This window comes from Megachile rotundata, chromosome 8 (genome assembly GCF_050947335.1).
Source record: "Megachile rotundata isolate GNS110a chromosome 8, iyMegRotu1, whole genome shotgun sequence".
NCBI classification, from domain to species: domain Eukaryota; kingdom Metazoa; phylum Arthropoda; class Insecta; order Hymenoptera; family Megachilidae; genus Megachile; species Megachile rotundata.
Window position 1 is genome coordinate 5,534,881 of NC_134990.1, and position 26,249 is coordinate 5,561,129.

The 26,249-nt window shown below is 29.8% G+C and overlaps 1 protein-coding gene across 4 annotated transcripts in view; it reads right to left on the reverse strand.

Moving 5' to 3' along the window:
* cher (filamin A protein cher) overlaps positions 1 to 26,249 on the reverse strand; it is a 135,703-nt gene that overhangs the window by 48,335 nt on the left and 61,119 nt on the right. For 2 of the 4 annotated variants that reach the window (XM_076534355.1, XM_076534356.1), the window contains 5 exons: positions 25,398 to 25,967; positions 23,451 to 23,795; positions 21,555 to 22,159; positions 20,278 to 20,576; positions 14,955 to 15,093 (listed from right to left, as the gene is read on the reverse strand). In XM_076534355.1, coding sequence (XP_076390470.1) covers positions 14,955 to 15,093; positions 20,278 to 20,576; positions 21,555 to 22,159; positions 23,451 to 23,795; positions 25,398 to 25,967 — 1,958 coding nt within the window. The remainder of the gene's footprint in view (positions 1 to 14,954; positions 15,094 to 20,277; positions 20,577 to 21,554; positions 22,160 to 23,450; positions 23,796 to 25,397; positions 25,968 to 26,249) is intronic. The other 2 variants (XM_076534358.1, XM_076534357.1) reach the window with 1 other exon arrangement.

Here is a 26,249-nt window from a genome sequence, read left to right on the forward strand (position 1 = left end):
CGTAGTAACTGGCAATAATTTCGAGCACAATGCTGAATTCGATGTTACCATAATAGCAGGCAGCCCCCACCCACTCAACCACTTTATAAAAGGGCAAAGGATATTAATTGCACTACTACTCGATACCAACCCTAGTGAGGCGATTTTTAAATTTACTGTTAAGGTAAATATCAAACAGAAATTAGTTGTAATTTCTTTTGGACAATTTAGTTATAGTCAAATTATAACTAAAATAATTTAATTAAGAATTTAAATGTAACTAAATATTAAGGAGGTGAAATTTCTGTTCTTAGATTAAATAATAAGAGTGTATGAAGATTAGAATACTACAAAAGACTACATAAACAGTATAAGATGATCTTAAGATAAAATAATTGATTTTCAGTTAAACAATCAATAGCAGTTAACTATAACATTTTCTACATTTAAACAGTGCAAAATTATAAATAAATTTAATTGAAAGAGTTAATAATGTTTATACTATCATTGTCAGATGAAATAATGATAATCTATACTATTTGTGACAGAAACTGTTTGCAATTAACTAAAATCAGAAAATATTCATATGGCTCAATAATTAAATATTCACATTCTAGTCATTAATTGTTATTGTCCTTATTAATATATTTACTATAAATATTAAATCTGTAATAATTTAACTAAATTTATCATTTAATAAAAAACATCGAGATACCAATATTTTGTGGAATAATAATATTTTATTTATAATAAATTCATTTAAATAGTTACGATAGCTTTTCTCTTTTGAATTTTTTGGCACGTGAAACTTTTCACCGGCAATTTCCAACAAAGTGCCCGTCTTAAAGACTTCTACTGCTGCACTTAATGTTTCTGCACTTAATCTTTTTTTCTTTTTGTTTTCCTTCAGCATTCTGAAAAATTTATGTGACTTTATAATGTATGATAAAATATTATAGGTTTACTCTAAAATTTTAGGTTATGTTGATATTGTGAGGAGCTTAAGAATAAGCAGAATTTTATTAATACTTAACATAAATGTGTGGAACACAAGATATACTTTAATAGAATAAATATTACGTAATAAAACTAAGGCTGTTAAATAATTTGTTTAATTAATCGGTCGTCTAATAATTTGGTTTCAAGTGAAATCTGTGCCGATGGCGATCAATGATCAGTATCATATCATACTACTGGAAAAATACAATACTTGATTTCAATATTTAAACAAAATTAATAAGGAATTCGTATTAGGAGCAGAATGTAAATGTGCAACACGTGAATTCTTGAAATAGAACGTATTTATCATGGTAATAGAACGCGAAGTGAACAGACACGTGTTGCACTAATTTAGAAGAACAGTTAGATAGGAAATGACATTACGGATGCGGCGCTGTACTGTACTACAGCCCCTGGCCATCGAATGTGGACCAATATTTTTCAGCATTTTTTACGATTTTAAAAATAAAAGGCTTGTACAAATGATATAATTTATTAGTTTCTATCATGACACACTACTACTGTACATAACATTATTAATATCGATAACATTATTAAAATCGAGTAATATGTTAATAAAAATATAATGTAATATATGTTTTGAATTCGTCTCAATGTCCTCTAAAGCTATGAATAAAAAAAAATGTATGTTCCTATTTAAAAAACCCAAGGTGACCTTGACTTTGCCAAGAGAACAAACTGTTTTCAAAATTTGCTTCACTAATATCTATTGTGCACTTCATACCCTGCAAATTTTATTCTAAACTTTTTTTCGTAAGGTGGCTGCAAGTGGGAGAAAAATCGTGAGTAGCGTTACAGGTAACACCCTGTATATTGTTATCAATGTATTTAATAATGACTTTGCATGACCTTTGCAAGACAATTTTTCATATATGACATAATTATAGCCATAAAAGTGAAATTTTCATGCGTAATCCTAGCTCGATGACCAGGGTACAACCCCTCGCACTATTTTGGCGAGTCTGACTCGTGACGCACTCGTATTTCGGCCGTGATCAATTTTACTCGAATTTTTAATACGCTACAATTTGGTGTTCAAATCCAATTGTAATTTGCATAGTCAATAATTGCACAATAACATATTAACATAACATTTCAAATTTTTTTGTCAGTTTTACAATTGAAGCTGTAATTAGTCAGTTCTGACGGACGCATCTGACAAATAAATCATAAAACAAAGGGGTTATTAAAACTACCCCGTCGTTTGTGTCATGTTAAAACCGGTTTAAAAACACTGACAAGCATTGAATGTTTCTAAATGACACATTCTTGTAAATACACTTACTGTCGGTTAAAATCATACACATTCTCTTTTTTAAATTATTTATTTATAGTAGCATCAATCACCCATGGGTTATTAGCGACTCAGGAAAAGTTTACAGCTTATTGTATAGTTTAGACTTTTTAAGGTACTTCAGCAAGTTTTGGGTAGATTGCCAGACTGTGATTCAATATAAAACCATCCCTAAAGAACACATTCTATATTTTCATATTGTTGAGAGTAGAAATGCATAAATTTAGTTTAATCGTTGGCATTATTTCATAGTTTGTGTTGTTTTAATTATTTGTTATAAGAAGAAAAGCCATTTCAGTTTATTATGCATTTGTGCACATTTTTGCATATTGTTAAGTTCAAAAGACATGTAAAGGAGCAAATGAAAAACCTGAGAGAAAGGTAGAATAATTGGTAAATTCGCGTTTAATTGGCAACCTGGACGGTGATCTCTTTGCGTGCACAGGGACGCTTTTGCGAACCTGGGGCCGTTCAGGCCGTGGCTAGGGGGGACGTTTTTCGACGGACCCCTGAGGCCTCCGTCGACCCCGATTTGGACGATGCTTTGCATCTGGCGAGGGTCCGCGGACGGAAAATTACATGGGTAATTTTTCCGAGACGTTCAGGCTGGTCCTAAGAGCAAAGCCGCCAGGTATTCGCAATTGTATAGGCCGGAGTGGAGGAAGAGCCACGTGATAGCGCGGGACTCGGGCCGCTACGGCTTATCAATTGCGAGCATTCTTTCGATGACCGTCCTTTCGTTCGGTTCGTTCGTTCGCTCCTCGATACAAGTCGTTACTTCGCTATAAATTATTGTTAATAAATAAAGATACGCGTTTGAGTTGCTTTAAATATTATATTCGAAACTGATTTGCAATTTGTTTTTGTATATGTATTGTAAATTATTCAATTTGTTTTGCCAATAAATATTAATTAATTAATTCCTTGCCTTTGTTATTTGTTTTGTTATTTATATCCCTAACACATATTTTAAATTTTATTTTGACTAAAAAATGCACTGTATGAATATGAAACTTCTGCGTAGAGAATAATAATATTCTATTTGCACTACTGATTATTCGTGCATGAAAAAGAAACCAGATTTTATTAAATATTTAAGATAAAATGATTGAATGTAATGGCACCTATGAAATGTATCAGTCAGTTAAAATCGTACATGTATAAAACTATAAAACTTCAACAAAGCGAAACTTCTAATTTTGTAACTTTTATAGATTTTTGTGTGCCGAATTCGAATGCGTACAACGTTTTATTGCAGCACCCACAGTTTTGAAGAAAATAAAATATGAGCAGCGATTGCTTATTATCAACTTTGATGTTTTGCGATTTTAAAATAGCAGATATTGTGTTTCTGTTAACATAACACGATTTTAGTCGATTCATCATGAATATTTAAGTAAGTAATAGTATTTGAGTAACAGCAAAAAAGTTATTCAAAATATGTGAACTTTTTGTTAACATTTTTATATTTGCTACAAAAACAATTTAGAAAATTATCTGACCATGATTTACGGTGAAGATAACATAATTGCAAATTATAGAATCATGTTTTAGTTTTAAAATTACGAAAATTTTGCAGTGCATGAAAATCAGTACATCAATATTTAGAACAATTTAACATCATCGGATTGTCACCTGTTTCGTTGATTGATAATTATCTAAATAATTTGATGTAGTAAATCCACTTCAGGATTTCAAGCATTTCATATTTGAAAAATTTCTTTCTATATTCAGTATAAATCCTAGTACATCCTTAAATTTTATTGTTTCGTGTTATAACAAAATATGTAATAAAATTAGTTCTTTAAAATATTGTAGTTTCTTATGCTGTCTCCTAAAGTTCAGATTGTAAAATTAGATTATCAGACGTTCAGGCTATCAGATTTAAGCATCCAGTTTCAGTACGTTTGATCGTCAAAATTGCTCGTAAAAGAGGTATCAAAATCAAATTACGCTATCAAAATCAAATCGATCAGTGAATATACACTAATGGCGTCATTCATCAGACAACTTTTTCCGTAAATCGTAGGTTGCATTATTTATAGTTTATAGCACGTATCTATAAAGGAAATGAAAGAAGAAAAAGTTCTATTTCTGTTTGTATACTCAAGATATTAGTTCATGAAATTCAATTCTTTTCTATTGTAAAAGAAAGAATTAAAAAACAAATTGTTTTAAATTTTAAATCGAGATCAAAATTACTGTTTTCTTTTTAAACTACATCCATTTAGTAGTATGTGCAACATTTTTAAATTTATAATATTTTTCGATAAACAAAACTTGATATTTTAGTTAAAACTGAAGGAGTAGCATAACATTGTAAAAAGGAAATATTTTCCTTTATTTTAAGAAAACAGTGAAAAAAGGATTGAAGAACTTTTAAAAATAGTTTCCTAACTGCAGTTTGTTGAATGAAATATTTCATTTTTACAACAATAATTAATTTTTTTAGCTCCAAAACTTAATACTTCTTCACACAATGTTTCAAAGAATCGATTTATATGAAATAAACTGTCAAATTTCCCCCTCAAATATTGTACATAGAATAGTCTCATTATATTGCTGCTATTTACAATGTGAGTTAAAGGAGTAACACTTCACATGGATTTTCACTCATACTAATAATACTTTTTTATCTTTTATCATAACTGCACTATTTATTATTAAGTAGAAACTACATTTTAATAGTTTAATTCATATATGGGTAATCAGATCTGTGAGCATTTATTTCTACAAATTTACTACCCAGAAATTTTTACGTATACGGTAAGAAATTCGAAGAAATGGAAGAGGAAAGACTTTTAATGTAGTGTACTCGAAGCATTCGGTCATACACACTGTTTTCGAAATTGTGACACAATAAAAAGGGGTAAATTGACGCGAGATAATAAATAGGAGATATAGAGTAAATTTTTTTGGTACAGGTATTTTTAAAAAACTTTGTACAAAGTGTAATATATAGTAAAAAAAGTGAATATATAGTGCATATCTGTAATACACATTACATTGTATAATATTACAGTGTAATGTAATATAATATCAATGAAATATTTTCTAATTCTACAGTAAACAAGTATTATAAATCAACAAATATAATTATTAATAAATTCATGCCATTGAACGTTAGTATCTATATTAATGTTGTGAAGAATGACTAATAACGAACTTTGGTATTATTAATGATTAGATTTATTTGTTTAATAACATTTATTCTCAAAGTAATGATAAGTTGTTGCATTTTTGCGCTTTTTTTTTTTAAATGAAGCGACATATGAAGAAATTGTATTCTATATTTTTGCCTTATTTCAAATTCACTCTCTTTCTGTACCCCCATTTCAAAAACACCTTGTAACAATTTCTTGTACTTACATTATTTCTCAAACTATGACTTTAGTTTTTTAAATGGAAATTTTTGATATAATATGAAAACATCAAGGTGGGGTCAACTCAAGATAAAAAACAAAATACTCCTAACATTTCGAATTATTAACATTAATATTAGTATTATGCATTGTACAAGATAGAATTAATTACAATATTTAATTTAATACTAAATACTGTACTAATTCTATCTTGTACAATGTACTAATAACTGTAATTAATTCCATCTTGTACAATGTATAACATTAATAATTACGAGTTTCAAAGGACAATAGCAGAGAATTTATTAGGAAGCGTCAACACATCGCCGCATTTTACAGCTTTTACCTTACTAACCGAATACAAAGATGCAATATACCGAATAAATTTGAGAGAAGTGTAATGCAATCTCTCCTATTAATTCAATACTCGCCGCCGTCTTCCACCTACTTCGAACGTTTCTGTTTATAAATTTGAGAAAGCCTGACTTGCACTCGAAATAGTCTAAGAGACGGTCGGTGTACCAGATACGTGTTGGATTTCAAATTAGATCAGGCAACATATCCGTGTAAAATTCTTAATGGCCCTCCCTGCATCCTCGACAATCGTCCCGTCCTTCTTCGTCATCATCTTCATCCCCTTTCTGTCATCTTCTAACGCAACTCGTTTACTAACTTAACGTACAATTTCGCATTCGTGAAATACCTCTGTTGAAGTTATTATTGCAAAAAATGTCTACTCGTATTTCTTGAACATCCTGCTGACACAACTTCTACCGAAGAAATTTTCTATTTTTGTTTTATGGAGTTTATATTTAGTTTATGTGCGTGCACGCGTCTGTACATACATAAGTCAAAATATATGATTCTCGGAAGGAACTGTTCAATTTTTTCGGTTAGATTAGAAGTATACTATTTGCGATTGCTTCGTAGAGAAGAAACTTTTATTGAAATATATCGAAATATATCGAAATATATTAAAATATATCGGTATGTTTCGAAACGTATCGAAATATATCGATATGTACCTAAATTTATCGAAATGTAACGAAATATATCGAAATGTGTCGACATGTATCGAAATATATCGAAATATATTAAAATATATCAAAATATATTGGTATGTATCGAAACGTATCGAAATATATCGATATGTACCTAAATATATCGAAATGTATCGAAATATATCGAAATGTATCGAAATATATCGAAATATATCGAAATATATCGAAATGTGTCGACATGTATCGAAATATATTGAAATATATCGAAGTATATCAAAGTATATCGAAGTATATCGAAATATATCGAAATATATCGAAATGTATCAAAATATGTCGAAATGTATCGACATATACCGATATCTATCGCAATATATCGAAATGTATTGAAATGTATCGAAATGTATTGATATGTATCAAAATGTATCGAAACATATCGCTATATATCGAACTGTGTCGATAAGCATCGAAGTGTATCGAAATATACTGAAATATATCAAAATAAATCGAAGTATATCGAATTATATCGAATTACATCGACACATATCTAGATATCTAAGTATCAGAATTTCGAAAATCTAATTCTGTAAAATATATTATCTTGATGGAAAAAATTAATTTTATAAATATATAATATTATCATCCTAAATATCAAATTCGAAAAAATTAGCTATCAATATACGCAAATATATACTATTATATCTTCAAATATATCCAACCGCCTACAAATAATAAAATATTTAAATCTGCAAATACACGATATAACATTTTCAAACATCTTATTTGAAAACGGACAAATACTTCACATTATTAGCTATTATTACCAACATCCAATATTCTCGAATGTGTAATTTGAGGGGTTATATATTTAAGTGAGTGAATTTTCAGAATTGCATTAGTATGATTGACTGAAACAACCAATTTACCGAAAAACATTCGATTGCATCGAAATTGCTTGTTTTCGTCGTTATTCCATTTGCTCGCCACTAAATTCAAAGAGTGACGAAACGCCAGGGTTCGGTAGAATTCGCATAAAATCTGTGAAGCATCATTTATAATAGCGAAACACGGTATCGTGAAACACAGATGTTTCTGTTCGCTTTACAAGCATTAAAAGACAATTAACGCATTTGCTTTTGCATCGAAGCATCGCGATCTGACAAACGTCCAAGTGTTTTGTACCGACTACCTATGGGATATTTTTATCACGGTCAATTTGATCGTGAATTTTTGAAAGAAAAATGAAAAACGAATAGACATATAAGCGCTGAATCCTTGAAGATCACATTCAATCCTTGAAAATTGGCAATTTTCAACCGTGACTATTCCGACGTTAATTTTGAAGAATTTTTTAATAATCATTGAGTAACTTTGAACTGCAGAAATGCAGACAAACTTAAATATTTATATAATTAAGTAGTTACAAATTGATATAAACCTGTTTCAGTTACTTAGATATTCATGTAAATTAATTTCAGTTCATACAAACTTGTATTGATCAATATAAATTAAAATTTATATTAATTAATTAAAAGTATAAGTAAATTTGATTAAACCTATGTTAATTAATAACAAGTTTATATAAAGTTGAGTTTGTTAGTCAGATATTTATACGAATGATACTAATTCATTAAAAATTCAAGTCAATTTGTATTAATTCATTGTAAAATATAAATTTATAATAATTAATTATAAACGTATATAAACCTATATTAATTAGTTACAAATTTATATAAACTGAGAATAAGTAATTATAAATTTCTATAAACCTACAATAAATAATTACAAATTTTTGTAAACCTATATTAATTTATTAAACATTTATATAAATATATATTGCAGAATTTTCAGTTTATATGAATCTACATAAACCACTATTTGTTCACTCCAAAATTAATTTGTATTAATTAATACAAATCTATATTAATTAATAATATAGTCCTGTAAGCTTGTATTCATTAAAAACAAATTTATGTACCTTTAATTAATTAATTATAAACATACATAAAAAGTAAACAGTGTAATGTTTAAACATTTTCACCGAAATTTTTCTTAAATCACGAAAGTTTTTTTAAATATCCCCTGTAATAAATTTACGCAATTTTCTATTTTTTCCCAAAACTTATCGTTACGCGAAAAAAGCAGCACAAAGCGAATGATTCACTTTCACATAATTCACTGATATTTCAGACACGAAAAGCTATTTTTCAATGCAGTTATAAATAATTTATTCTTCACGATTTTCAGTTACACAATTCTCGCTGGAAAAGATAAATGACAAAAATTTGAAAATAAGATTTTTACAGAAAAAAAAGGTGCCTAAAGATTTTTTGAAAATAAACTGAAATATTAGATAAAATATTATACCTTTAACGACGTAAAATCGCTTAGTAGTTTAGTCGAATCGCGGTAAATTTAATACAGGCTTAGGTTTCTAATTCAACAGCTTGAAACATTCAAGACTTAGCTGTTAATAAAGATTATAAACCTCCATTGCAAGCTTCTTGGAAATAGCACGTACACCCGGTTGCAATGTAAGCTGTCTTTCAACAGGAATAAATGTATGGGAAATTGCACCATTTGCTGCCAATTTTGAGAGATCAAGTAACTGAACTTCAATATTTCTAAATTTCCGAATTTCTGAATTTCTGAATTTCTAAATTTCTAAATTTCTGAATTTCTAAATTTCTGAATTTCTAAATTTCTAAATTTCTAAATTTCTAAATTTCTAAATTTCTAAATTTCTAAATTTCTGAATTTCTAAATTTCTAAATTTCTGAATTTCTAAATTTCTAAATTCCTAAATTCCTAAATTCCTAAATTCCTAAATTCCTAAATTCCTAAATTTCTAGATTTCTAGATTTCTAAATTAACAAAGTAGCTGTAAATTCTCAAGTCCCAAGTTTCTGAATTCTCAAAATCTCAAAATCCCAAATTTTTAAATCCTGGAACTCAAATTTCTAAATTTGCGTTTTCACAGATTCCCAAAATCTCAAATTTTTAATTTTCCAAAGTTTCATTTTCCCAAATCTCTAAAATTTCAAATTGATAAACCACCAAATTCTTAAAACCTTCAAAAGTTACCCAAATTCTGAAATTTCTAAATTGTTAAAGCGTCAAATGACTAAATCCTTGCACTCAGAAATAATCATCTTCCCAAATTCACAAGTTTTCTGACTTTAATATAATCAAATTTAGAAATTAATAAATTTGATTACTCCATTGAAGATTCGTATATTTAAAAATATAATCTATTTATTCAACAAATATTCATCATTCATAGTGTACTTGGAATTTCATAAGAATTTTCCAAATATTAGCTAAAAAAAAATACTTGTATAGAAATATATTAATAAACATAATATATATTATTAAAAATATTTTAAATCTTTAAATTTTTAATTGTTTCTTAATATCTCTGTTGTATGCTGTTTTATTAAGATCTTTTTTATATTGTCTATTTGTTGTGACAACAATTAAATAAATTAAGTTAAAATATTATGCACATATAGTATAACTTTAATTATTATTACACAAGAATAGAGATTTGTAAATAACAAATGTCTAGTCATTCTTTTATTGAAACATTTCTTTTTAATGACTAATACTATAGATAATAGGTGAAGAATAGTATATTAATCATGAATAACAAATAATTTCGTTTATTCACTTATTTATTTATTTATTTATTTATTTATTTATTTATGTATTTATTAATAATCTCATACCTGTTTACTTTATGTATAAGTTTATATTGTGAAGTATATTACTGATTAATTTCAAATGTCTGCTTCATTTGAAGATCATTAGAAAATTTGTTATCTGTCATATTATTATTAGTGAGATATTTGTTACTATCATTAGTTCAACAAATTTCTATTGGAAAATTATACGATTTACAAACGATTCATTATTGACAGAATTTCTATTAAAAGTATTATTATTTTCAATAATTTTTATATTTTATAAAAATTTTGTTATAAAATTTTGTTCAATCTCTATATTCAATAATTTTTATATTTTATTTTCAATAATCAATAATATTATTATTTCAACAATAACAAGAATCAATTTCTATAATGTTATTATTCCGATAGTATCAAACGTTGATTAGACTTTTAATAAAATACACATAGAATATATTAAGTACGAAAGTGGCATGTTAACTTCGCAAGATATGCAATGAGATTTATCACACTTTGAACCGCAATTTGCACCACTTTGTGAAACCTAATATCTTAAAGCACGTTCAGTTACGAGATTAATTGGTGTCTATTTTAGTAGCAATCCTCTTATTTGAATATTTTCGTGTATCTGTGTATATCTGTGAGTCAAATGAAAAAAGGACTGTTCTGGTGTTTTTTGGTGTAGGGAAACTATTTTGCAATATTTAGATGCACACTTCAAAAAGTTTAATAACCTGTCATTTAACATTTAACAATCATAAATTTAGTTTTGGCATTATTATTTTAGCATCGACGGTTTCATCATGGCACTGACAAGTTTCTGTTTGTATGCTACATGTCACGTAATACATGTCAAATTTTTATATTTTAGAGGTAATAAACTTTTAAATATTTGCAGCTCTTAATTTTTACATTTTTTTTAATTTTCTAATATCTTAGTTTTTTTATTATCAGATCCTTGTTTGGATTTTTAAATTTGCAAATTTTAAAACTTATAGATTTTGAGATTTCTAGATTTTTAGATTTTTAGATTTTTAGATTTTTAGATTTTTAGATTTTTAGATTTTTAAATTTAAAAATTTTTAGATTTTCAGATTCTTACATTATTAAATTTTCAGATTTTTATTTGTTGAAATTTTGAGATTTAAAAATTGTTTAATTTATAAATTTTCTAAATTTCTAAATTTCTAAATTCCTAAATTTTTAAATTTTTGAATTCTTAAATTCTTAAATTCTTAAATTCTTAAATTCTTAAATTCTTAAATTCTTAAATTCTTAAATTCTTAAATTCTTAAATTCTTAAATTCTTAAATTCTTAAATTCTTAAATTCTCAAATTTCTAAATTCTGAAACTAAATTCTAAAATTCCTAAATTCCTAAACTCATAAATTCTGAAATTCCAAAATTCTTAAACTCATAAATTCTGAAATTCCAAAATGAACTTATGAATTCCTAAATACTTAAATTCTAAAGTTCTTAAATTTGAAACCCTTCAAACTAATAAAACTCCAAATTCGGAATTCTCAAATTCCAAAATTAAATTTCACTATCTCTAAAAACCACGTAACATAACACAATACAAAACAATCCCAAACTATAGCTATAACAATTTATAATTCTTTACATGTCTCCTCTATTCATCCTTTCGTCTTGCGAAGGTTAAACGGTATAGAAATCACGTATAATTATCGCACCTATCAAAACACAACTGTTTTCTTATATAAATTTATAAAAATTGTTTATATCCACACTCAAATATTAAATCTTCAAAATACAACACAGGAAAATAAAGTATCTGACAAAATTGTGTCAAACATATTAAATCAAAAAACATTCTACATATTTCTAATCAATTTCAATCAAACCATATTTTGTCCTTTTATTTATTTCAAAATATGATATTTATCTTACAAACCTCAGATAAAAAAATTACAAAACGATATTTAAACAATTATCTACACTTTTAATTAAACTGAATACAATTTAAATCTGAGGTGATCAAATCATTTGATCACAGGCTGATCAAATTTCTAAAACATATTATTTAACAAATAATTGTATTGTTGAACCATATTTGATAAATTTATAAACTAAAATTTTATCAAACATTTCACTACCATTTTTACATAAAAATGTTCAAGTATCTTCCAAAAAAATATCTGAACAAAATTCGTGGGATTCAAAATATGAAAACTGCAATCGTATTTTGTCAACAAATCGTCAAAAAACAGATCATAGAAATTTTAACACTAAACAAAATTTAAACCGGGTTTAAACTTAAATTTACAAGATTTAAATTAAATAAAAACAGACGAAAAATTAATATAAAAGTTAATTCTTCAACTCGATGTGAATCAATGAAAGTGCAAGTTAATTTAAACTTGCAAAATTTGACAACTTAATTTGACTATGACACTTTCAACCTTGATATTTAATTTATTTTATTTTTGAACGCGTGTTTACGTACCTATGAGTTTCGATCGAAATTCATGTGGCTCCCCCGTGGTTTGACAAAATGGTCGACAGAGTGTCAAAAAGTGCACATGAAATGAAGGTTCGAGCAATGTCAAATATCGGACAGAAACTATTCGAATGGATCCTCGAAGCGAACTGTTCCGCTGGAGACTAAAGACGACAATACATCCTATAGTATACATTGCCTCTATAGTTAGACTCCTGACACCCCACCATCGTGTACGAAGGAAAAGCATAGTATCTCTTCCACTAAAATCTAACAAAAGACAGATTCCGTGGTTGTTACAATACCAGTTAGCAATATTTTGCTCTGCTCTTTTACCGAGCAGGTGCAAGGTGCTCGATATTTATCGTGTACGCGTTTGCCAGCTTCGTTTTGGTACGTACATGCATTTATTACGAGAGTCAAAAACCGAGCCACGAAATTTGAATCTTTAAGATTGTTTAATTGTTCGGCCTGGGGACGAGGTTTCTTGAATATAAATACACGATCGCGGTTTTCTTTCGTTCGAACTGGGTTGCTGCGTGGGACATCGATTGATTGAGGATTTGTGTAAAAAAAATTATATGATTTGTGTAAATTAGTATTTCATTATTGTGGTCTGAGGTATCTGATTATTACAAGTGCAAATCGTTTGATTTTTGAAGAGTGAAATTGTATAATTGAATTATCTGATTTTAGTAATTAAAATTGTTTGATTATTATAGATTAAAGTTTTATGGTAAGTAGAGGTAAAAATTATTCGATTATTACAGATAAAAATTATCTGATCATTACAAGACTATATTTTAGTACTATATTTTTAAACAGCTGATTTAAAGAAAATAAATCATTATTTAAGTGTCATCAGGGAGTCAGTTTTGAAAAATTAGATGGACAAGTATATAAAAACTTCTAGCATTATATTTTAAAATAATTAATTTAAAAAAAAATGTATTAGAAGTGCCTAATATTGCAAGTAGTACTAGTTAAATTTATTTTCACTAATACTACTATTTAAATTTATAAATATATAGCATTAATACTAATACTATACAGGATATCCACCGCTATACACATAACAACTAAATATATAAGTCACTGGTTATTAATGAAACTTCCTCAGTTAATCTTTCTGTCAGTTATTTCTCTCTGTCCATCAGTTGCCTATTTTTCATGAACTGTGTTTTCAAGATCACACGAAGGTTATAGTATTATAAGTTGAATTTGATTTGATCTCAGCATAATCAAGATTAACGATAAAAACATATTATACCATTTAATTCTAAATGGTTAATCCTTAAAATCTCGGAAAATTGGCTTTGAGAAGAATTTCTTTACCTTTATAATAATAAAGTCTCGATACAAGCAATGATCTACACGATATAAGCGAAAAAGCTATCCCCACCAATAAAGTCTTGAAAATGTCATGAATGTTGCTTACCGAGAAATATAACGTAAACAAAACTTTTTCATTTTTGTCTGTTTCGTTATCAAACTTTTACTAAAAAATTTTGGATATTTTTCTAATTAAAATGTTACCAAACATAATGTAAATCGGAGCATATTTATTTGTAATAACTTATAGAAATAAAATCGTGGAAGTCATAAAGCCATAGGAGTCTACGATGACGACTGATGTATCACGTGATTATACAACGTATAAAACACCGAAAGAAAAACAAAATTATACAACATTCATTACTCGTCCATTTGCTGCGTATTTTATTATAGTAAAACCTAGATGAAGGAGAAATACTTAAGATTACACGTAAATATGTTTCGAATTACGTTGTGTTTGGTCTCATTTTAATCAGGAAAATATCACAAATATGTTGGTAAAAGCTTCATAATAAAATATTAAAAATAAAATAGTTTTATTCTTGTATTATGATTGTTACTGCTTGTTTACGTTCAGTCGTTCGGACGTTTTCGTCGCCCGCTACTTTTCTACGTTCGGCAAACTTCGGTCAATGTCGGAACTACTAACCGAACGAAAGGTCCGCCCGAGAGATTTACTTATATCGCGTAAAATTGTTTGTTTATCACTAATTTCTCCGATTGTAATGATCATTGAAATTATACAATAATCGATTCTGTGCTAATTTTTTAAAAATGTTTTTAGGTTATTAATTATAATCAAAAGAAATAAGTACTTACCGTAAACGTGTAGAATCCCTCGGGTATAGGCTGACCACCAAACTTGATGCTGAGAGTATAATCACCAGCATCGGCGACGGTATAGTAAATGTTTACTGTGCCATCTCCGTTATCTTCGATATCAATGTCTACAACCTCACTAAAAACATAAAAAGATCGTTTTTTAAAACGCTACTAAAAATCTTTATAAGGTGAAGTGGGCTAAGTGCAAACTGGTTTTTGTAAAGTTGGTATTTAAACGTAAGTACTTTCAGTCTGCTATGTAAATACTTAACGCTGTCGATATCGAACGCTTTGCACAATTACTACTATTTTATTAATATTAACTAGAACCTTAATTTTCCTTGTACATTTTGATTTTTATAGGAAATTGTTTAAAATGTCAACTACTCTGCACTTTCCCCGAAAATGGGATAAGAGCGTAACTTGAAGTTAAATACTTTGAAACTTTATTTCATGTGCAATGGGGCAAGAGCAGAATTATTAACAAATCTGCTATAAAATGCTTTTTACTGCGTTATGCAAGTACTTTATATTGCAAACAAGTACTCTTAGCTGAAATATAAAAGGGGATATAGTGAAACAAAACAAGGAAACAGACATACTAAATGGAGAAATTTCGCTCATCGTATAATCAAAATAGCCTGTATACGCACTTGTCCCGTTCACCTTCTTACCCCACTTCAGCTTATAATTAATAATAATATGTATCAAATTTTTGTTCTTTCTTTTGTTAAACTAAAAGGATGTTATTATATTCTTAAGATACTCTTTTGTTAAATTAAAAGAATCATTCGATATTCTTAAATTATTTCTTCTGTTATTTTTTAATCAATAAATAGATTTCATACACTTTTTTATTCTTTGCGTTCTATGAATGCTTTCTGCATCCTCGTCTATTTTCCTCTGTTAAGCAGCGACTTGTTACACGTCGTTGATTTAAGTGAAATGACCTATGTTATTTTAAAAACTTCATCGCGACCCCGATATTTATTTTTAAATAGTAAATTTATTGATGTCGAGTCTCCTGATGCGGCTTCCTAACGATGACTTCTCAATACATGTACGTTACCATGTCATCCATATTTATAGAAACTACTTTTACATTTCTTTATAATATAATTTTTAATTTTAACATTTTTTTAACGATTTTTAATAATGTTGAAATAAATAAACAAAGTTGAAATGTTAGACACATTCTAAATTTACTGATCATTGATTCTGAAGATTATAATTTGAATTGGTCCCAAAATTTAATTACATTAAAAATGCGAATCAAGTGTGTCATATTTGAACTATAATGTGCGTCATGCGTCAACATAAATCGGAATTGTAATAATTTTGTACCTACGAAATACAATTACTTTTCGATAAAGTACTCACACAGTTCTTATACAAAAATCAGTTAAACAGAAAAAAAGACAAGTGGACTTTATCCCACGAGGTTCTCAGGTACACAATTAAAAAACTACCGGATTATAAGCATATTTTTCTGAATATACTGAATATATGCATACTTTATAAGCAAGAATTTGTAAACGATTAAAAGCCATTTTTAAAAATAATTAAAATTATAAGGTAACTATACTTATGGGATATATCAATTTAAATACTTGAAACGTTTAAAAAAGTTGCATGAATTCTTTCAGACTATTTGATAGATTCTACTGATCGGAGGACGAGTCGGACGTGCACGAACCACGTTTACATTTTAAAGGTAATAAAAATACATTTAAGTAGTATGGATCATACATTGCCAAACTCGCTATAGTCAGTTCAAAGAATTACTGCAATTCTGATACTTTGACAAAAATTACTTTGACAATTATCATGCGTTTTTGCTCTTGAAACGTACATTGTTTCGCGAAAAAGAAAAACGTAACGCGTAATGATAAGTAGGTGAGTTATCAGGTCCTGCGGAAAATTTTGTCGCTTTTTGTGTCGGTGAAAGAAAATGCAATGATCTGATTAGATAATGGCCTTTACTCGTAAAACAAGATTCATTAACCCTGCTACGGTCTTTCGGGTCTTCGTCGACTCATGACGCTTTTACACCTTTAAAAACTTTTACTGTTATCAAGAAATTATTATTTGTCTAGGGTAATCTAATACATTATAATAGCTTGGTAAATAAGTAACATCGATCGGTGACCGTGTCAAGTATTTTGTTATAAATAAATAATAATATGATTGTTCTTCAATATGTTGTGTAATTGTTAATATGATTAACACTTGAGTTTCGATTGAAAGTATGACATATTTTCGTACAAATATTACCTATATTATTAAAAATTAGTTTGTTAACCTAATTGCAAATATTCGTACTACGACCTATGAATAATAAATATTACAAAATATCGTGAAAATATTTGCAAGATTGAGAATAAAAATATTACTGAATAAAATTTTTAACTGCAGGCAACGTGTTAAAGTTAGAACATATGGAACTTTTCGTTCGAATATATTTATTCATCTACTGCGGTTTTCGTATAAGAGACTCTTATTCCGTTTGAAGCGAGTGAATTGTTTCCTTTCGGTAGCCTACTATTATACTGTATGGAAATAATGGACCATTTATCTTTCTATTTTACACGCACATTGTAACCCAATACTATTTTGTGAAGAGCGTTACTTGATTACTTAAAGCTAGTATAAATGTTCAAATAAAGAAATAATTGAATCGAGATTATGCAAGGTGGTTCAATTTTGACCATATTTACTTCTTAACCCCTTCCCGTACTTTGGCGAGTCTCACTCGTGACGCACTTACAGCTCAAATGTGACAAACCTTACTCAAACTTTGAACATTCTTCAACTTGAAATTTAAGTCCAACTGTAAGTTGCATTATCAAGGATCCCTGAATATAAAATACTCACAACGTCCTAATTTTCTTTGTTCGTTTTAATGTTATAGCCCTGAATAGTTAGTCTTGACTGACGCATCTGTTAAATAAATGGTACGGGGAAGGGTTAATACTTGTTAGTGAGTCTGTAACTCATTTTATGTTATCAATTATTTTCAATTAATTAGTAAAATAGATTATTGCAAAAATATTTCAGATATTTGTACGCATATGTGTTCAATGCATAAGTAGTGATAGAACAATGTTGAAAAGTGGCCTATGTTTAACGGACAGTGTCACAGTACAAGGCTACATTGTAGGGACAATGTGGAAGTACAAGCCTATATTTGACGGACATTATCAGAATACGAGAATATGTTTTATGGGCAACGTGAGGGTACAAAATTACGTTTTATGGACAACGTGAGGGTACAAGATTACGATTCACGAACAATGAGTGAGTATAGCTCACATTTCACGGACAACGTGAGAATACAAGACTGCATTTGACGGACAATGTCGGAGTACAAAACTATATTTTATGGGCAATGTGGGGGTGCAAGACGACGTTTTACGGATAATATGAGGGTACAAGGCTATGTTTTAAGGGCAACGTAAGGAGACAAGACTACATTTTATGAACAAAGTGAGGGTACAAAATTACATTTTACGGACAACGTGAGGGTACAAGAATACGTTTTAAGGACAATGTTAGGGTATAAGCTTACGTTCTGCGGACAATGTAGGGATACAAGACTTCATTTTGACAATGACAAGGTATAAGACTACATTTTATGAAGAATGTGGTAATCAGTGTATGTTTCATGGACAACGTGCGAAACTATTTAGGTTCCAATTTTCCATATTACAAAATTCCCAAATTTCTATATTTTCGAACGTCACAATTTTCCACATTCCAAAATTCAAAAATTGCTATACTCTCAAATTTCAAAATTTTTCATATCCCCGACGAAAAGTTTCCAAATCTCCAAATCGTAAAAAAAGCAGATTCCACCACTCACACAAAATACGCGTTATACATCTCTAACAGTAAGTAGTATTATATGATAGTGCTCTTTTTCCTTATATTGTCATGTTTCCTAAAAAAATTTATCGACCCTTATGCTTTACGCACATATCGCCAGTCACCGATTATCCTCATTAAACGCGTTAATGATGCGACTGACTGGTTTGTAGTTTTTCATGAACGGCCAATTGTCGAGAGACAAACGTTTGCCAAATACAAATTTACGTAATAGATTGTTGATACTTGATTTGCCAACGATGCAATCTCGCAATAGTTCGTGTACACGTTTTTTCGTTATTTGAATGCGAATAATTGCTTCGGATAACTGAATGTTTGTGTGACAGGCCATTTCGGTGATATAACGAAACAGTAACTATCGATTAACTGTGCGAAACGTTGCTACAAATACACCGAATAAAATATATGACGTGTGACGGAAATGGAAACCTTTGGCACGAAAGTAGTAAATACGAGTAGTATGTTGTTGAACATCTCTGAAATCGTTAATCTCGAAAAGCTAATACCAATTGTTATTGGTGAAATTGGATATTCATTTAAAATCTGTTCGCAAGAACAGTACCGTAATTGATGGGGTACTTTTCTTGGGCACATTTAAAGACTATCATTAAATTTTAGAATGTTAGAATTAAGTAACTTTTGTTATTTCTACAGTTTTGGAATTAGTGATTTATTGAATTTCAAAATTTATATTTTTTACTTTCAAACTTCTTGACTTCACTTTTTGTAAATTCTTCAATTTTCAAACTTCTTCATTTCAAACACAGTTCTATAGTTTCAAATTTCAAAAATCTCTGAGTTACACTAATTTCAAATTTCAAAATTATCACAGGAAGTCATTTCAAATTTCAAAATTTTCAGACACTAATTTCAAATTTCAAAATTTTCAGACACTAATTTCAAATTTCAAAATTTTCAGATACTAATTTCAAATTTCGAAATTATTATAGGAAGTAATTTCAAATTTCAAAATTTTCAGACACTAATTTCAAATTTTTAAATTATCACAGGCAGTAATTTCAAATTTCAAAATTCTCACAAACACTAATTTCACAGACGTTAATTAAATAAAAGTTATAACTTTGATAAAGCGTTTAAAACCCTATTTTAATATAACATCTTTATTTTATTTTTGTGTATGGCTACGTTGATGAAGTTTGACAGTAAAAAACTGGAACACTTTGTATAGAAAATATCTTGCAATACTACCAATTAATTTCATGACTTAGTTGCTGTGATATTACTATGTTCCAGATTAAATACACAGATTGCTCTTATATTTACATATGCTGCATGTAGCTTACAAGAAGTCTCAATATATCACTGGAGTAGAGAACCAACACACAATGTGATTATCTTCAGACTTCTTGTAAAGTACGAACAGTATATACATATATAACAAACATATTCAACAACAACTAACAATAAATCTTACCTTCCGGATGTGGAGCGTATGCGACAGGTCACTGCACCACGTCCAGCATTTTCAGTGTCCACAGTGATGCAGTATTCTTCACCTTGAGCAAGCGTGTGTTGAATACCCTCTTTGATTTTGCACTGGTCCGCTTTTCCTGTGGAAACACTTTGGACGTTCACGGGACAACCCGACACTTCTTTGCCTCCGTATTTTACGTTGATCTTGTAACGGCCACAATCGTCGGGTAAATACGTCGCCTTGTATTTTCCATCGCCTAAGTCTTGGATTTCAACCCGGCGAGGAATTTGATCAGGACCCTAAAACAGATGTCAGCTGTCTTAATTTTCAGTTATATGTAACCAGACAAAGAAATAAAACAAGTTCACACAGGAGAATTTATAGTAAAGATTAACTATCAGGAGGATTTATAGTAAATTTATAGTAAAAATATACTAGGAAACTAAAAGTACTAGGAAGATTTTCAGTAAATTGATAATAAAGATTAACTACTAGGAGGACTTACATTTTTATGATAAAGATAAATTACTAGAAAGATTTATAGCAAATATTAACTACTACTTCTTAAACTACCTAAAATGTACAAGTTTCCCAGTCCAAATCTTTTTATAAAAAATATTCATCTTCTTGCATTCAAAATTAAGACTGTTATATTCGCCTACTTGCAACTCAAATTTACTCTTTTTCAATAAGCTGAAAATGTGTTCAAATTAATTATGTAGTTAATTGAATATCAATTAGACTTATTACTTGTTAAGCTAAGTATCTGATAAATTGACTACCTAGTATTTATAGAATATCTGGTGTATTAGGTATCTAGTAAACTTGTCTAGTAAACTTATGTTAAGTATCTGGTAAATTAACTACCTGGGAACTTGAATATCTGACATATTAATTATCTACTTATTTAAGTGTCTGATTAATTAATTATCTATTAAGTTACCTATTAAATCAACTATCTGTCAAATTGACTATCTTGTAAATTAACTACTTCATAAATTAAGTATCTGTTAAATTGACTTACTGGTAAATTAAGTAAGTGTCACATTGACTATCTAATAAAATGAGTACCTATCAAATTAACTACCTGGTATGTTAAGCACCCAAAAATTGACTACTAAAACAGTAAATTATCCGTTAAATTGACTACCCAGTAAGTTGAACATCAAATAGCCTACCTAGTGATCCATGCTTAACACATTACCTACTACTGCAACATCAAAATTAAATCCAGGACTCTTCCTATAACAAAACTCGACCATCCATTTCCCACTCACCAAAACTTGAACTTCAAGATCTCCATATCCAGCCTTGGAAGTATCGACCACGAAATCAATCGGGAAAGAAGCTGTGCAGACAGGTGCCACTCCAGGACCAGACAAGACAACCTTGTTAGGTTCAACTGTGGGTAAAACCTTCGGTTTGAACGGACTTCCCGGAATGTCTTCTCCATCATATGTTACTCGGACTTGTAAGTTGCTTCCGGCTGGTGGTGGTTGATAAATTACTTCGTACAATCCATCCCCGCGATCCTTGATTATCGGAGTTTGCACCTGTCCTTTGTCAGTCTTCAACATAATGTCCAATTGTGCTGGATTGCATTGCCACGTGTTGACTACAAACTTTGCCGGTACGTTTTCCCGCACGGCTTCTATTCCGGCACCATAAGCGGTCACTTTGCTCGTATCGGTATCGCTTACAATCGGGATTCGGAAAGGAGATCCAGGTATATGTTGATCCGCGAATTTGATGGAAAATTCGTAATCACCCGGCTCGTTTGTGGTATATTCTACAGTGCAGGAGCCATCGTAATTGTCCTTGCAAGTTGCCTTCACTTCGTTGCTGCCCTCCACAGATAAATTCAGACCACCTTTTCCTGCATCTAAATATTTAAATAATTTATGTAAATAAGTAAGTATATAATTCATGTAAGTTATTTAGGTCAGTAAATAAATAGTTCATATGCAAAGTCATGTGCGTACAGTTACAATTTTCAACCATAATTAAGTGAATAATTTATGATATTTTATTTATAAGAAGGTAGTAGGGAAGAAAGACTAAACATGTCTTACTTTATAATCATTTAGTACAAATAAAAAAACAGCGAATATCTCTGAATATATTTTCAGGGTCGTTGTCTTAATGCTGAGGACAACTTTTTCGCTTATGTCGTGCTTTCCCGCTTATATAGGGTGGCTCACCATATTTTGTCATCTACATTTGCGTAATTATTATTACTCATAGCAAACAATGTTTTAGATGAAATTGAATGGTTTTGAGAGGGGCATATGATGGTGGTATATTTTTTTTGTTGGTGGACATGTAAAGGACATATGAAGGTCATTAATGTTTTTTTAAATGGAATCATATATTTTTTATTTCATCAGCTGATACTCCTTCCTATTCTTTACAAAAAAGTATTAATCCATTTATGTGAAAAAATCATTAGTATAGGGGATATTTTAATTTTAATGTCTGTTTACAGAAAAGGCTCAATGTGGCGACTATTTGCATCAGAACACTTTCTGAATCGAGAAATTAATGACTTACTAACATTCCATAGTGTATAATCTTTCTGTGTAGCACGTTTCCCAGCTTCAAAATAAACTGATAACATGTCTATCTTTTCTTCTTTAGAATACCTCATTATGAAGTGATTATTCACCGTGTCGTCGTATTCATCGTATTAGAGACATAAGAGAGACAAAATTTCACTGTTACTGCATAACAAAAAAAAAAACCAAAAACTCACAATTCGTTTAATGACACCTGACCTCTCATAGCACGTAGCACGTAGGTAAACATTTGCTGTTTAGTTAAGGCAATTCATAATATTGATCAGAAAGTCACGATTTCCTAACAAGTTAGAATTAAAATATCTCCTTAACTAATGATTTTTTCACATAAATAGATTAATACTTTTTTGTAAAGAATAGGAAAGAGTATCAGCTGATGCAATAAAAAATATATGATTCCATTTAAAAAAACATTAATGACCTTCATATGTTTTTTACATATGCCCCTCTCAAAACCATTCAACTTCATTTAAAACAGTGTTTGCTATGAGTAATAATAATTACGCAAATCTGTATGGCAAAATGTGGTGAGCCACCCTGTATTGTGTACGTCATTTTCACTTATATCGAGGCTTTGCTATAATACGTTTAACTCGCCTTTCGTTTCTATGGTGAACGTGTTGATTTTGTTCACGCGTCCTTTCTGTAAACCTGGTCCATATGCTCTGCATTTACTAGGATCACTGAGACGTTGAACGTTCACTGTGAATGGGGAGCCAGGTATAGGAATATTGTCGTAAAGTATGTCTACGGAATGCCGACCCTCCTCGAACGGCATGTACCTAACTAAATAGGTACCATTTCCTTGGGGAATAATGATCTTGTCGGTTGTAGCACCACTCGGATTATTAATTGTACAGGAAACCTTGTTAACATCGTTCTCTGTCTTTCCGATTCCTCGGGTGTCTATTGTGAACTCTGTTGATTGATCGACGCATTGACCTGTAATTTACAAAGAAATAAATAATTAACGTTTGTGTCGTATAGTTTAAGGTTCTGAAATCTGTGTATTCGGACGTTTTCAGAAAATTCTAAATTGTTCAAAATGCTTTACAATCATAAACTCATAGTACTTTACACAAGGGTGAATCCAAAAGAGGGATGAATCTTTCTTATATAAATTTTGAAATGTATACATGGTTTATTTACTATTACTTTTATCTCGTAGTATAATATTATTTGCATTAGTAAGTAATGAAGGTAAGGTAATTTTATTTTACGATATTAACTAATTTTTGTCAAATTTTATAACCTTTGATTATCATCCTTAATGTCCTTTGTAGATTCACCCTTGAATTTGTATATTTTGGCAAGTATATTGTTGTATTCATGCATTAAAATTGTTCTGTGTATTTAGGTACAAATAAAACATTTTTTAAATAAAACGTGCGCCTACGGAAATGAATGTGCACGACTCATATATATATGTAATTCCAGTTACTATGTACTATAAGTAAAAAGATATTTAAATTATTTTTACTATTAATTAAATGAAATATTGCGTCATAGTAACTAACACATTCAGACTCTACTGTGTAATATTATATGTATATTTTACAGAGGCGGTGATCTCTGTACATGTTCATTTGGAATTGAACGTGTAAAGCAAATACAATATCGTGAAAAACAACAGTGCACATCTAAATGCTATGTGCATTAAAAAATAAATAAATGCGTATATTTTAATGAAATAAATATCATACTTGGTTAAATTAGTAGCACACACCACACAACATACAATTTGTCACTTACAAACTTACAATATTTTATTCAAGTAAAAAGACATTCAAGGTTAAATAATTGTAAGAGCAAATATGAAACAATAATAAAATTTATAGTAAAAAAATAATTTCTTCGCATGCAGTTTTTTGTAATCGACAACATACGCTTCTGTGTAGGATCATTAATTATGTTTCCTTATAATTCGATATTAATTGCTATTAATGTATACATTTCAATAAATAATTTCGTAGAAAATTAATAATAAATTACTCGAATCACTGTACAATTTTTACAATAAATTAATAAACCAAAATAATAAATAATTAAAGTAAATTAAAATTATTACACATAAATTTATTAATAATGATTCATTTCTAAATAACCTAAATTATTTTGATAGTTTACTTATCCATTCCAAAAAACAGTTGAGATATCGTCGAAAAATACTAAAGGTTTTTTTTTGTATAAAATTTGTTTACTATTCAGTTATGTTGAATTTTCATGCAAAAAACATATCTTCTATTTCTAACTATTAAGCTTTCCTTAGTGGCTTGCTAAATCCCTGTTTCTATCACTTATATCTATGATTATTATCACTCTTGATGGATAAACAGTTCTTCAGACGATCAGTACACTATGAAAATAAGAAATTTTTAACTATTCAAACTTGAAAACTAATCCCTCACAAAATATTTCATTTGTACTCAAAAGCAGCAGTATACTGATCGCGTGAAGTCCCGATCAATAACTAAATTATAAAAAAACAACACTCAGAACGAAAGAAAACGAAGCAATCCTTTAGAACGACAGGATAAACGGTACCGTTCGGTTGTATGCCGTTGCCGGTGACCTTGATCTTGGACACATCAGTGTCCTTAACAACGATAGCCTGGAAAGGTGATCCGGGAATATGCTTTTCGTTGAACGTGATATTGATGCCATAATCACCAATTTCAGTGGGCAGATACGCAACCGAGCAAGTACCATCCCCATTATCCCGGCAATTAATGGCAGCTTCGCAAGGCCCTTCAACAGTGACACCGAGACCGCCTTGTCCAGCTCCGCGAGTATCGATCACGAACTCTGCCGGTTTGTTTACAATCCCATGTGATAATCCTGGCCCGGACGCACTCACCTTTCCAGGATCGGACCCGTGCACGCAGGTCAAACAGTACGGTTGATTCGAAATCGGCTCTCCGCCGAATGTGATGCCCAGAAGATACTCGCCCAGCTCCGTGGGCGTGAAATTGACCAGATAACCATCGTGGGTTGGCACCACGTGAGCCTTCACGCGGTTTCCCGAAGGAGATGTGATCACCACCTGAAAGTCCGCTGCCTTTCCCGCGTCCTGAGTTATCACGCGAAACTGCTGCAAACTGTTCACCGGAGCCGCTACGACACCATTCAAGTTTTTGCCGATTTATCTTTCGTTTATAGCGATAGATCAGCAGCGCGTGTAACGCGGTGAATGTGGATTGCTCGAAATAGATTTCTTGTATTTGTTGGTAGATATTTTTTGATATGGAAGTTAGATCCATAATTTGAATAGTAAGAAGTGATGTTCTTAGGAAGCATTTCTTTTAATTAACCCATTTGCATGAGCATATCTGTGCTACTGATTTTAGACATCTATGGTGACTGCTTCTCAGGACGACTGCCAGAAACGTCGAGGTC